Source organism: Semicossyphus pulcher, unplaced genomic scaffold (genome assembly GCF_022749685.1).
Source record: "Semicossyphus pulcher isolate SPU_LCO1_2020_fin unplaced genomic scaffold, fSemPul1.0.p SCAF_3, whole genome shotgun sequence".
Lineage (NCBI taxonomy): Eukaryota > Metazoa > Chordata > Actinopteri > Labriformes > Labridae > Semicossyphus > Semicossyphus pulcher.
The window spans coordinates 15,869,969-15,883,446 of NW_027211704.1; the positions used below are offsets into that span (position 1 = coordinate 15,869,969).

At 42.3% G+C, this 13,478-nt stretch overlaps 1 protein-coding gene across 2 annotated transcripts in view; it reads left to right on the plus strand.

The window, feature by feature from the left end:
* srgap3 (SLIT-ROBO Rho GTPase activating protein 3) overlaps positions 1-13,478 on the plus strand; it is a 60,881-nt gene that overhangs the window by 37,361 nt on the left and 10,042 nt on the right. Inside the window, exons 6-15 of one of the 2 annotated variants that reach the window (XM_069677709.1) lie at positions 2,573-2,701; positions 5,383-5,604; positions 5,699-5,800; positions 6,607-6,804; positions 7,056-7,140; positions 8,946-8,973; positions 10,183-10,285; positions 12,354-12,414; positions 13,039-13,116; positions 13,206-13,340. In XM_069677709.1, coding sequence (XP_069533810.1) covers positions 2,573-2,701; positions 5,383-5,604; positions 5,699-5,800; positions 6,607-6,804; positions 7,056-7,140; positions 8,946-8,973; positions 10,183-10,285; positions 12,354-12,414; positions 13,039-13,116; positions 13,206-13,340 — 1,141 coding nt within the window. Of the gene's footprint in view, positions 1-2,572; positions 2,702-5,382; positions 5,605-5,698; positions 5,801-6,606; positions 6,805-7,055; positions 7,141-8,945; positions 8,974-10,182; positions 10,286-10,756; positions 10,788-12,353; positions 12,415-13,038; positions 13,117-13,205; positions 13,341-13,478 lie in introns of both variants that reach the window. The other variant, XM_069677710.1, reaches the window with a different exon arrangement.

Consider the following 13,478-nt stretch of genomic DNA (forward strand, 5'->3'; position numbering starts at 1 on the left):
TTTTGATAAGCCAGCTGTACTCAACCAGCCCAGGCAGCAAACAGACATAGATATACCTTTTTCCCACCGAAATTAGCACGTTGACGTGGTTTTTCAGACCCGGGAAGAACTACATATAGATGCCGATTGTCTCTTTTCCCATTGCCAGTGGAGTATCCTGCTTTTGGTCTCTTTTCTGCCGCGTCACCGCCTGACGTCACAAATGCACCCGAAACAGCATTTGTGAACAGTGAAGATGTTACGGTGGTTAGTACAGTCAAACTCGGCAACGACAAATTTGGAACCATGGTTGAGCGCTGAATTTGAATTTGTAGCTGAGATGACAAGGAGTTGCAGGAGTTACAGATGGAGCATAGCATCGCGCCGGAGAGGGGTAGGAGATTAGCGAGTCATTTGACCTGGGTCTGAATGCCGATTGTAGCCTTTCCCGTTAAGCAAAAAAGCCGAGTGTTAGCAGGTGTTAGTGGGTTTTTTGACCAGTGGGAAAACGGCTTTCGTGACTAACTCATGAAGGTAGCAAAGTTAGCAGCTAGCATCAGATATTTCCCTCAGGAGTTAGCAAACAGAGCTTAAAGGGAAGGGGAATACTTGACCTACATTCCCTAGGTAGTCAGAAATTAGACTCAAAAGGATTGCTTGTGATGCTTCATGTCTGCTGGAGTTGTGAAGTATACTAAGCAGTTCAAAATATCAACTTAAATGATGATAATAGCTAAATGTTATGATCACAGTTTGTTTCCATGGACCCACATGACCCCAAAATCATTACATACAGGTCCAACTGCTTCTTCTCTAAGCTGAATGAGTTAGAAGAGTCTAGTTCTGTAAACGGAGACGCAGCTCTATTTATTGGGTTTCTTGGAGACAGTGAGAGAGGGACAGACAGGCAGACAGACTGCAATATAATGTCAGAAACTCTCAGGAGCATACTGCAGGTCTGCAGCCAGATACACTCTAAGAAAACAGAAATACTCCCGGCCAATAACCTGACTCTCTTTCCATCTTATGCAGATTCTTAGCTTGTATGAAGTCTTCTCTGCCAGCAGTGTAGAGCTGGTGGTCTCTGGAGCACGCTGTTCCTCAGATGCACCGATGTATTTTTTATTCTGGATCTTATTCTGGAATTTCTCTATGCAAATGTAACTCTCATTATCTCTCAGGTGCAGGGAATCAAAGGCTGTCAGGGCGACAGCTTCTCTCCCTCCTCAGGCTTGTGTCCTCAGAGATGCTGCTTGGCTCGGGAACTGAACCCTATTTATAACACAGCACTGCAATAAATATTCTTCTTTTTGCCCGTGTCTTGTTTCTGAGCTTTCGTTCCATTACTCTGCCTGCAAGCAGGTCAGAGGAGGAAGAGGAAGAAATAATAGTTAATCTCTTTTCCTCTAACCCACTGCTGAAAATTTGCATCATAATGGGCTTTGTGAAATAAGAAGTAAAAGGTCCATTTATAGGGAAATGTACAAACAAACTATTCAAATAACAAACGAAATGTCTCCGCTTTAGAATTAGGATGCTTTTGTTGCAGTTCAAAGAGCAGTGTTGTTTTCTGAATCATTGAGCTGCTTAAGTGGAACTTCTTTGTCAATACTGACAAGCGTCTATTTGTACATAATTTCACTTTATGAAAATACTGTTGTTTGATTATATTCTTTAGTACTGAGGATATGTATTTGTCTGGAATCCTTCAGAAACAGGCCAACAATGCATCTTTAACTGGTTTGATCATTAACAAGAAGACCTTAGGTCTATTAGCATGGGTTCTGTTTAAATACTTTGACATTTGTATTCTAAAGTAATAGTTTGTCACCTTAGAAATAATTACTTGACAAAATAAACTGTTTTTAAAATATTTATTTAAATACCATTTTCGCAATGGGAAAGTAAATAAGTAGGCTTAGCTAATCTGCTGCTTATCTTAGCTAGCTTAAGGACTGGAAACGTGTAAGCAGCTAGCCTAGCCCTGTCCAGAGGTAACACAATTTGAATTCTTGTTTTTTACACTTTGTTTGTGTTATAACTTAAACAAAACAGATATACTGGTTAATTTGCGACCTTAAGAGGGGCCGGTAGTCAAATTTGTTACCAGGCCTAGGGTAGCTGCTCCCCCTGTTTAAGCTAACCAGGCTAGCTAAGCTGTGTGCTAGCTGTAGCTTCATTACCTACAGACATGAGAGTGGTGGCATTTTTCTCATCTTACTTTCTGCAAGACAGCAAGTTAGTATATTATCCAAAATGTTAAAAACTATTATTTTAGTGCTACAATTTACTAAACTGTTGAACTCTTGAAAAGTTATACTTTTTTATTCCACATGCTATAGCTGAAATGCTTGTTTGTCAGTCTCTGTTGCTGAAGTGTTGAGAGACAGAATAAAGACTAAATGCAGGTCTGGTTATTATCTAGAGGCTTCTCTGGACCCTGTTTCTCCAAACTTTCCCTGCTGTATTTACCTGTGTGTTGGTCCCAAAGCTTCAGCTGCCTGACAACACACTCAAAGCCCTCCCTACTTTTTGATTTTCCTGCACTAATGTTTTTTCCCTTCATCTGCTCTGTGTCTTCTCTCCTCCCCAGAGGCAAGCCAAGTACTCAGAGAATAAGCTGAAATGCACAAAAGCCCGGAACGACTATTTATTGAACCTGGCGGCAACAAATGCAGTCGTGGCAAAATATTACATCCATGACGTCTCCGATATGATTGATGTAAGTATGCGTTCGGCACATGTGTTTGTTTACATCTCTCAGCTGGGATTTCTCATGTTGGTTTAACTCCGCAGCGCTGTCGCTTTTCTCACCATCTGTTCCTGTGTGACGTTCACTCTCAGCCTGTTAGCTGTTTGTTTTCAAGCTGCTCTGTTGGCCCCCGATAAATGTATTTACCATCGTTTTTTTCATTATTCATTCCTGCATAACAAACTTAACACTGATATACTGCCGACTGGCTGCCGTTGAAAGGAATGTTAGTTAAATGATCTGTAGTATCACGGAGCCGCAGAAGAATATTCTTGACTGATGGTTTCTAGGGACTAAATCAGTGTTGTTGACAGAATGATTTCTGCCCCGTCTCTGCTTTTCTCTTCCTCGGTCTTGTCCTCGTTCGGTTGTTTTTGTTGATGCTGCTTTTGGGAGCTTTGCTGAGACAAACACAGCATGTCCTCGTGATCGTCTGCCTCGAACTGTCACCGAGTAAAAAAACACGACCCAAGACCCACTCAGTCTCTCTCAGTCTCTCTCCCTATTATCTGCCTTACTGTTGTCTGTCCTTTAATAGGTCAAAAATAAAAGTAGCAGCTTTTCTAACACTGACTCAAGAAGCTGTAGGAATGAGGTGTTAGTACAAGAAAAAGAAATGGCTGAATGTATTATATATATATATATATATATATATATATATATATATATATATATACCTACAATAATCACTCTTTTGAATGCCAGTTAACCTCAAAATGAAGTCACTTGTATGTAAATTTCCAGCCAGTATCACTGCTGGGAAGTCTGATTACGCGTGTTCAAAAGCATGACTTTGTTGTGCAAACCGCTAATGGTTGGAACCCGGTCACAGTCAGCTGGTGAACAGAGGCTGTGTGTATGCAGGCATGAATGTGGTTAATGTGGTTGGCAGTGGGCTCGCAGCCCAGTGCGACCTGCTACCAGTCACCCTGCAGACGAACAGATGCACATGAAGATGAGGAAGCCTCGGTATCTCTTCCTGTTATACACGCACACATACAGCTGCCTCTTTAAGGAGGTGTGGTTCATTACTTGGATTTTGAAGTTTTATTGACTTTATTTTACTTTTAATGAGTAAAACTTTGCTATAAAGTGTTGCTGAGTTTATGTGACAAATGGCTATCTATCATCCAGGTAAACCTGTCAGCCCTGTAATATGCCTGTTTCCCCTTCTGTCTGTGTGCTAATGACCTGGTTGTCACATTTTTCCTTGAGGCCAAACCACCATACGACGTAACATTAGTCACAGTGAAGGATGCACATTTCCCAGGTCAGGCATGATAACATATGATTCAGTGAGATTTCTATAATACGATGAACAGAACTCTTGATTTTAAACAAGTTATAATAGCATCGATACTAGGTCCCTTTTATAATATATGATGTGAGAAAATGCGTCTTCAAACTGAAAGGTTCACGTCAGATCAAAATCCTGCTGAGCTGCAGAGACTGGGATTGTTGGCATGACTGGTTTTGGCTGCCACAAGCGGGGCCGAGCGGGGTCTGTTGGTCATGTCAGAGTCACTGCACAGCACACGTCAAACCAGACGTTCAAGCAGCAAGGAGTCAGCTTCGTCGATCGGCATCAGTGGCTTTAAACTGTTGATGTGTAATTCTTACTAACGTGTTGAGCTTATAAACCACCACACTGCACAGAAATGATGAAAGTTTAGCTTAATATGGTTAAACTACAATAACTTCCATTGTAAATGTAATAACATAAAGAATATTAAATGAAATAAGTGACACTAATATACCCATTTTGCAGGATACACTTTAGTGTGTTTGCACAGCTCTACTGAGAGATGAGAATATCAAAACAAAGTATTTTAATTACAGAGTGTCTCGAATCTTCCTTCCCTGTTTATCTGCTCCTCCAGGCTGCTGCTGCTGCTGCACATGTGAATGTGTTCGCACTCAGTTTGCTTCTATAAAAACAGGCTAATTTGCTCCTTTTCGTCTTTACTCTTCTGAGCCACTTTGACTGAATGATGCAATGAGGCTTGTGCACCAAAGTGGAGAGAGCACTTCCTCAGTGCTAAAGAGCGCTCAGGAGCGTTTTACTTAGTGATTCACAGAACTGTCAGTTTGCCTGTGGCTCCATTTAAAACCTCCTCACAACCGTCCCCTGCTTAATTAGGTTACTTCATACAGCTCCGTGTGATAAGGCTCTGTAATTATCTCTGCTGTCCTGCTGCGCCAGCTCCTGTAATTCTGTGAACTCGACTATCTATTTTTGAAAGGTAATCTGTAGCAGGATGTAAGTTTGGATTTTGTCCTTTAGAGACGTGAAAAGGATGGAGGGCGCTCAAAGTAGCAGAGATTACAACTAAAAGTCCTCCTTATTCCCTCATAAATGTTTACTGATTTGGCAGAGGAAAAGTTGACTGGCTTTCAGTTCTTTAACTTCCCATGTTGCTGCAGTGATGTAGAGGTGTTCATGTGGGTGTGGTCAGTACACTATGACATCGCTGGTGGGAGGGGTTAGAGTCGCAACAGAGCACACTTAAAACCACGCCCATCAATAATGCTGATTGCGGTTGAAAGTGAAACTAACTTTTAATCTGAAAGGAAGGTGAAACAGTTTTGTACCCTGGTGTCAAATGACTCCTAATGATTAAATTTATTATATCGATAATATTTCTCCACAGTGCTGTGACCTTGGCTACCATGCTAGCTTGGCGCGCACCTTCAGGACCTACCTATCTGCAGAGTACAACCTGGAGACATCCCGCCACGAGGGACTGGACATCATCGAGAATGCAGTGGACAACCTGGACTCCCGCAGTGACAAGCACAAGATCATGGATATGCATAACCAGGTGTTCTGCCCTCCGATGCGCTTTGAGTACCTGCCACACATGGGAGATGAGGTGAGATGCTGAAAGTTACTTAACAAAGTCACTCTTCAAGCTTCGGGTGGTTTTTTCTGTTCTAACCCCTCCTCCTCCTCTTCCTCCTCCTCAGGTGTGCCAGGTGAGCGCCCAGCAGCCCGTCCAGACTGAACTCCTGATGCGCTACCACCAACTGCAGTCTCGCTTAGCCACGCTAAAGATTGAGAACGAGGAGGTGAGGATTTATGATGGCTCTGCCTCTGTCCAGCAACCACCACCCCCCCAACGCACACACACACACACACACCACCTTCAGCCCCACCCCCCCAGAACAGACTAATTTTCCCCAGAGCCGAGTAGGAGGGCCACATCACCATCTGGTCTTATTGCAATTACTCTCACATGACCCCTGCTCTGTGGGAGGCAGAATATATTTAGATTGTCACAGTGCCAATGTTGTGCTTTTTATGGAGTTATTTATGAAAATGGGTGATGAAGAAATGACTTTCACATTAAGAGCTGCAGACACAAACGGTGGTGATAATAACCAGGTCCTGTTTGACTCTCCTGTGCCAATGTCTCTGTCTGTTCCCCCGTCTGGCTGCGTCTCGTGCTCCGGAGGATAATGGACGAGCCATGCCATTACTGGGAATGAGCTTTATCAATCTCAGTCCTAAACAAAAAGCCTCCTTCAGTAATTTCAGGTTCACTTTGTATCCTTGCCAGACAGTCTTCATTTTGTCTCAGACTGATGTATGCCCGACCTGCGGGTTCCTCTACACCGACATGCAGATGCTGCTTTGTGTCAGTGCAGTGCAATCCAAGGTCATTGATTGTTCAGGGGTCAATTTGTCTTCCATATAAATATGTTAGTGCTGTCAATCGCTCCATTTTGCCCTTGAAAATGTCTGCAGCTACTTTGCTTCCTTCTAGGCTTGTAAAAAATAGTCTTTAATCTCACAACCAATCTCATGACCAAGATAGAATTCAATCTTTGATGCGTCATCTTCTTTTCCTTTCTTTCCTCCCGCATCCGCGCAGGTGAGAAAGACCTTGGATGCGACCATGCAAACGCTGCAGGACATGCTGACAGTGGAGGATTTTGACGTGTCGGATGCTTTCCAACACAGCCGCTCCACTGAGTCCATTAAGTCTGTGGCCTCCGAATCCTACATGAGCAAGATGAATGTAGCCAAGAGGAGGTCGAACCAACAGGAGACTGAAATGTTCTACTTTGGAGTGAGTTCATGTTGATTTCCTGTCAGTCTGTCGGTCCAAACTGTCAATGGCTGCCGGCCTGATATGAGCTCTAGCTTTTGAGTCAAGCCATCCGTCATCATTTCCACATGCTCTGGAAATAGAAATTAAATTAAAAGTAGAACAGATTGAATTCACGCTGATTTGTGCGACCTGAATTGTTTGACTCTGCTCATGTTACACTGGATTAGCTCTGCTGCTCGCTCATTTGTTGCCTTCGTTTCTCCGTCTAGAAATTCAAGGAGTTCCTGAACGGCAGTAACCTCATCATTAAGCTGCAGGCCAAGCATGACTTACTGAAGCAGACACTGGGAGAAGGTAAGAAATCTTTTCTCTTCATCTTTCTTCCATGGTGTCTTTAAATGCCGCGCGTCCGACCCAGTGTTTCGTCCTGTCATTATGAGCGACAGAATCCGCCCCCGGGGTTATAGTGGCGCAGGTCTTCTCTAATAAGCAGCAGGGAATGAGGTATGAGGCTACAAAGACAGATTGTTTCGGGAAAGAGGAAATGAGAGCTGAAATTCAAATGGGACGCTATCCCACCAATGGTAGACCATATCTAATTGGAGGTATACATTCCTTTTTCTACCTGTTTCCCTTGGTTACCCTCTTATATGTTTAGTCTGTATTAGGTTTAGCTGCAGGGAGGGTTTCCATTTCCAGGCTGTCAGAGAGCGACTTCCCCTTGCCCCTCCCTTCCCCCAGGGGTCCCCTTGTCACCTCAGCCGTGAACAGTTTACGCCCAATCAATCAGCAGGACCAGACCCGGGCCCGTTCCTGCAGCTGCTCCTGCATCAGGGGTGCACCTAATAGAAAAGGACATCAGGCGTGGACAGCTGAGGTCCTGAAACACACACGCATATTTCCAGAATTCCCACCTTGGATTCACTCAGTCATTTAAGTCCTCCTTAAAAATATGTTTTTTTTTACAGGACCTGGAGAAGTCCTCTGTGGCACTCACACATTATAGGTTTTATCAATCTTGGGATAGTTCTGTTTGTTTAAACAGCCGAGAGAATGTATGTGCGTAACATAACATATGGCGTGTGCAGGTACCTCCCATGTTTAATTATTCAGGTGATCAATCAGAGTGGAGTCGTGCTCATTAGCTCATTGTTTCACACACAGAATCGGGAGGTTTTGTGTGTGCGTGGTTGTTTGTGAGCATGACTAGATGAGGCTGCTAAGTGCCACATGGCGTTTACATCTTGCTGCATGTATTAATAAAAACATCAAGCTTTGGCACGAAACAAGATGGTGCTCGGATATCTGCCAAAGACCAAGAGACACCAGTTCCCTTGTTTACTGGATTTGATTCGTAATTGTCACCTTTAATGTTGAAGATTAAAAATCGAGTGAATCTGGTGAAATTCAGCGTCGACTTTTTAGTCCATTCTCGAGAAGCCCAGTGTAATTTAGAGGTTGGTCGGTCAGAGGTAGACGGGGCCATCACTCAGAGGAAAGATGTCTGTTGTTTCTTCACATGAATGCTCCACAGACCTCGTCCCATCTGCCAGAATGATGTGTTGAGAAATTGGTTCGCCTTTGCTCTGTCTGTCCATTGTCAGGCGGAGTTAAAAAAAGAATGTTTGAATGCTTTGCTGCCATTGTTTCTTCTTTTGTACACCGACTCTTGTCCAGTTGATAACTCAGTCAATGTCAGACAAAGACACAGTTTTACTCTTTGTTTATAAAGAAAAACTGGATCATCTTTAATTCACCTGCACAGTTTTTATAGACTTTGACGTGTTCTTAAACGGGTGGAAAAAAGAGTCTTAAGTTGTATAGGCCTGTAGCATGTGCGTGTGTTGTTAGAAACCCATAACAAAAGGCTCAGTGAGGCAGCACAGACATTTCTCAGTGTCACCATTGATGGACCCTCGCTCCCAACATATACTCACCACAGCCCCCACCCCCCCTTTTCTTTGCTCCTAGAGGAGGTCTATAACCCCACAGGGTCCTCTGAGTCTGCTCAATAGCTTTGTCCAATGAATGGTGTTAGCACTGCTCCATTCAGCGCTCTCTCAATAGTCATGTTGTGGCTATTGACGCTGGACGCTGGAGTCTGTATAATAAGTACCACAAAGATATAACATGCCCCTCTTGTGTTTTTGTTTCCACAGGGGAACGGGCTGAGTGTGGAACCACAAGGTACGCTGTCCTTTGAGATCTCTGTTGATTGTCCTTCATTAATGTGTGCTTTGTTTTTAGTAAATCAATATTGATGAGCCAGAATTCAGATCTGTATTCCCCAGCCCCTCAGCAGTAATCAAAGGCCGATTTTAATGATAAAAAATCTCTTTAATGAGACATCCCACTTAATGAAGTTATAATGAAGCAATATCACACGAGAGGGAGTGATGTTGTGCTGAATATCATCACAGCTGTGAAACAGTTGTAGGTCGCCACAGAAAATCACAGCCGTGCTGATATTCAGTACATCACAACCTTGAGTGTGATATTGCTTTTGTACAACAGTTAAAATATAATAATCAACCACAGATTGTTTTTTGCTCAACTAGTTCCACAACTTAACTGAAACTGGACTTTTGTTGCCAAGCAACCCAAACATTCTCCTGCACCCTGTCTCTACAGGTTACCACAGTTCATCTATTTGATTTAATTTATAAAACAACAAGAGTCCGTGTGACTGAGAGCTGCCAGCTTGATCATTGTAGACATACACGGTCTGCTGTGATCTTAATTTATAGTATTCAGAACACATGACTGAGTTGGGTTGCCTGGCAACAAAAGTCCAGTTTCAGTTAAGTTGTGGAACTAGTTGAGTTGGTGGAGCAGGAAATAATAATCTGTTGTTGCTTATTACTTTTTACTACTATTTGCCACTTGTATAGCTGTTTGTATAAAAGCAACATCACAGTCGAGGTTGGGATGGGCTGTGATTCGGTCATAGACACAAGGCCGCAGGTACATGATGGTATTCATGGATATTCAGTACAGCATCACACCCTCTCATGTGATATTGCTCAAATAAAATGATTGGGCCTACCGAAACATTAAATCACACAACTCTGTTTAACACTAAGGTGAAAGGTTTCCCAATATACTAGATTTCATGAATAATTCTAAGTGAAGTTGGGCCAACGACAGTGGCTCCATTGAATTTTCCATCCAAAAATCATTTTACATTGATTATATTCATACTTTTAAATAGTTTTAAGCAACAAAATATTTTTTATTAATTCAAAAAATTATTTTCAACATTTGACCCAACAACAGTCATTTTTACTGCTTTGTTTTACCTTTTTTTTTTTTTTTTTTTTACTTTTGAATGTATTTTTGGTTCTACTGTTTTCACAGCATACAATGTTTTTGTTCCTTTTGTCCATCATCTCCCAGGCCCCCCACCCTTCCCCCTAAACCACAGAAAATGCGGAAGCCTAGGCCGCGCTCCTTGTATAACCATAAGCTGTTTAACGGCAATATGGAGACCTTCATCAAGGTACCTGGAGGTGGTGGTGGTGTATGACAGAGGGGAAGGCAGCTAAAGTCTCTCTCTTATCCCCTTCCTCACTTTAGCCTTCTGTTCCTCCCTCTTACAGCTGCTCTTCATCATGATATAACGCCTCTGTTTTTAACCTCTAATCCTCCTCCTTCCCTCCGTGGCTCAACAGACAGAGCAGCAGTCATCTGTCTCTCTTATTCCCCTCCAGAACAATTTACCGTCTCTGGCTTTATTTCTAAATCCAGTCACCCTTCAGATCACAGAGAGGCAGGAGACAGCAGTGGTTCTGCTTTGTCCCTCACTGCACCCGGCCCTTAAATGCATCTCTGTAGCTTTCCTGTCTCCAGCCCCTGTGCTCAGCCTTCTTTAACCTCCAGAGGGGTCACTCGTCACCTGAGCTCCTCTAACTTTGTGCTTCTCTGCCTTCTCTTCCTCTGCTGCTCTGTGCTTTGCTGCTTTGTGTCCCAGAGGACGAAGGAATGCCCGTACCCGCATTCAGGTACCTCTGTGTGTTAGAGAATAAATGTCAGGGCACTAACGGCACTAAAACTTTAGACTAATAGTAGAAATATATACTGGCTACTGCTCGGGCTACACTTGCATGCTGCTCGTTTCCACAACTTGTTCTGATAATATTATTTTGTTTGTTTTAGGCTGATGATGGTGCTTATTCATATTTTTCTTTAGGCCTTTAGGTTCTTATGTGGTGAAATGTTTTCTATATCTTTAATAAATATGAAGTATACCAGTCGATTTATATTTGTATATGTGTTGAAAAAAAATTACTGTATGTTTAATACGTTATTAGGATATTATATAGTTAATAATTGTAAAGTATAAAATTTACACTAAGTACTATACATATAAACATATATATGTATAATTTTATGTATCTATGGAAGCCTATTGCTGCCACACTAGAAAAAAAAAACAGGTCAACATTCATTTATGACATAAAAAGTTTATTTTTATAAAGATTTTTTCACGGTATAACGAGTAATTTTCACATAATTACAACATATGAACTTATTATGTTACAACATTAAACTTTTTTCTTACACAAAATACTATTTATCTTAATGTTTAATGATACAACATCATAACTTATGTCATAATTACATGATTACTTTTATTGTTATAAAGTAAATGGCCACATTGAGGGGAAAAAATCTGTAAGATTACGAGAATAAAGTCGTAATACTACAAGAATAAAGTCATAATATAAGGAGAATAAAGTCGTAATTTTAGGCTATGGTTCGCCTGTATCTTATTTTGAAGGGTAATAGAAGCGCAGCCAGTCGCCTGCCCTAAAATGACTAAGATCACAAGTCATTTTCAAATAAAACCACTTTTCAGAGTCCTGATAGTTATGACAAAGTGGTGCTGATGTTCCGAAAGATTAAGTATTTCCTATTTATGAAACCTATGCTGATGTATGGATATATAGCTGTTTAGTGTGCCTGCGCAGTACTAGGGAGGAGATCTCGCATGTTCTCGCGAGGCACATGTAAGCTATGCTTCCATGCTACCGGGTGTGTTCAATAAATACAGCTCCGGCTCAAGTTATAATTGCCTCCACATACCTTCACAAGATGTTCACTGTGAAGTTATACTTCACACATTGTAGTGAAGGCAGCTGGCTGCTCTTCTGATATTTATAATATTGAGGCTCACAATCGTCTAAAATTACGACTTTATTACGACTTTATTCTCGTACTAATACAACCTTATTCTCTTATGACTTTATTCTCGTAATGTTATATCTTTTTTTCTCGGAATCTCTTTTTTTCCCTTTAATGTGGACCTAATACTTGGTAGTCGTAGGAAACAGAGTCTGGAGACACAGTAACACGATTTGATGAGTGACTGATCACAAACTGATGAGTCCAGTCATGTCTCATTTATCGTCTGCCTGATCGGCACAGAGATGACTCACTTGTATCTTCTTCTTCTTTTACTAAGGTGGCAGTAATACACGTCCACAGTTACTCAATCTTATAGTTTAGTATTATGTTTTTATATTCTTTGTCCGTATTTATTCATTGTTCACTTCATTTCATTCCAGGATTCAGGCCAGCCGATCCCACTTGTTGTTGAGAGCTGTATCAGATACATCAACCTGTACGGTACGTCTCTCATCATGTTGCTGTGACTACTACTCCTGAGTGAAAGGGCAGACAAAGAGAGCGAACCAGCGAGTCCTCTGAAAACTCCTTCAGCCTCATAAAAAGTGACAGCAGCTATTGGGCGAGGCAATCTATTTCCGCAAACAGCCGCAGGTGGAGAGTCTGACCTGCTCTGCTCTGCTCTCCACCTCTGCGGCGCTCAGCTGCCTGCCTGTGATTTGACAAGCTCATAACAATAGATCACACATGGGGAGTTCTGAAAGTCCCATTGGTCTTTGTTTAGTCAGTCCATCCAGCCTCCCTCCATCTCCTGTTATAACTCCTCCCTGTCTACCTTCACATCTGTCTTCAGCTCGTTGCTGTGGCCTGCAGGCCTCTCCTCGGGATCTGGACCTAATGAAACTCCAGAAAACTGATTAGGAGCCCTCTAACTGAAACCATATGCTGCAGCCTCACTGAGGGGCCCTCTCATGGAAAATACATCTCCTTTTATGACTAGATTACATTTCCTGCTCTGTGTTATTTGTTTCCAGTGGGCTTTCATGAAGCTGGCACTGGAGTTCGGAGATAATGGTAGCTAGCGTATCTCCCCATATCAAAATTCTGGGTGTGTATTTCTTCCAGGCCTGCAGCAGCAGGGCATATTTCGCGTGCCCGGATCTCAGGTGGAAGTCAACGATATTAAAAACTCATTTGAGAGAGGTGAGTCAAAGAAAGATGGCAAACATTCCCCCTTTCCGTGCCTCAAATACTAACACAGGATACATTCTTCTAACTTACTTTATAACCAGGTGAAGATCCCTTGATCGACGACCAGAATGAGCATGATATCAACTCAGTCGCAGGGGTGCTCAAGCTGTACTTTAGAGGACTGGAGAACCCGCTCTTCCCCAAGGAGCGCTTCCTGGACTTCATCTCCACCATCAGTAAGTCACGCACAACATTCACGAGTGTGTCACGAGAGAACACACCTTACAGTTTGGTAGAAACACAGCTTTCCTGAGGAAGAGAAAGGCATGCAGAGCAGCACATGGAAGCAATCTACACAGCAGAGATTTAACAGA